The 889-nt window shown below is 40.0% G+C and overlaps 1 protein-coding gene across 1 annotated transcript in view; it reads left to right on the top strand.

Annotated features, from left to right (window-relative positions):
* Positions 1-889, top strand: part of Prrg4 (proline rich and Gla domain 4) — a 24,927-nt gene that overhangs the window by 11,522 nt on the left and 12,516 nt on the right. The window contains exon 4 of the mRNA XM_005364456.3: positions 497-548. Within this exon, the coding sequence (XP_005364513.1) occupies positions 497-548 (52 nt within the window). The remainder of the gene's footprint in view (positions 1-496; positions 549-889) is intronic.

Here is an 889-nt window from a genome sequence, read left to right as displayed (position 1 = left end):
TCTTGTAGGCTTTGTGCTTAATCAGCTTTCATTTATAGTAATTAGCAAATTACAAGCTATGTGATGATTTTATTTAACTTTTTTAAAAAATTTTTATTTATTTGTTTGTTTCTTTGTTTATTTGAGACATGGTTTCTTTGTGTAGCCCTGGATATCCTAGAACTTGCTATGTAGACCAGGCTGGGCTCAAACTCACAGAGATCCTCCTGCCTTGGCCTCTCAAGTGCTGGAATTAATGGCGTGTGCTACTGTGCCTAGCCATGTGTTCAGTGTTTATTATATCCAAAAATAGTCTCAGGCAACAGGGGATTTCAGTTCACAATGTTATTTGAAGATGACTCAGAGGCCACAGCACTAGATAGCACAAGGCCCTGGGTTCCATTCCTAGCAACTAAGACATCATTAGTTAGTACTTTGACTTGAAATTCAATTATTTAAAACTAAGCGCAATTTTTCTTCGTAGTAATCTTACCTTTTTGATTGCCTATATCTATAGTTCAACTATTTATTGACAATCTCCTATGTGCCAGACACTGAGAATGATATGTGTTTGTTTCTTCTTTTCTTTTTAAGATTTATTTTATTTTATAGCCAGGGTGAAGGGGTGAGGGTGGGGGACGGGGACAAGCCTTTAATTACAGCACTCAGGAGGCAGAAGCAGGCGGAACTCAGTGAATTCAAGGCCAGTCTGGTCTTCAAAGTGAGCTCCAGGACTGCCAGGATTATTACACAGAGAAACCCTGAAACCCCGTCTCAAAAAACAAAAGCCAAAAGAAAGATTTCTTTTCTTTATGTGTGTGTATGTATGTGCTGCTTGTCATGTGAGTGCTGGGGTCTGAACCCTGGTCCTTGGGATGGCACAGCAGCTCTCTCAGCCACTGAGGCATTC

The sequence above is a fragment of the Microtus ochrogaster genome (genome assembly GCF_000317375.1).
Source record: "Microtus ochrogaster isolate Prairie Vole_2 chromosome 14 unlocalized genomic scaffold, MicOch1.0 chr14_random_1, whole genome shotgun sequence".
Taxonomy (NCBI): domain Eukaryota; kingdom Metazoa; phylum Chordata; class Mammalia; order Rodentia; family Cricetidae; genus Microtus; species Microtus ochrogaster.
This window is presented reverse-complemented; position numbering and strand designations above follow the sequence as displayed.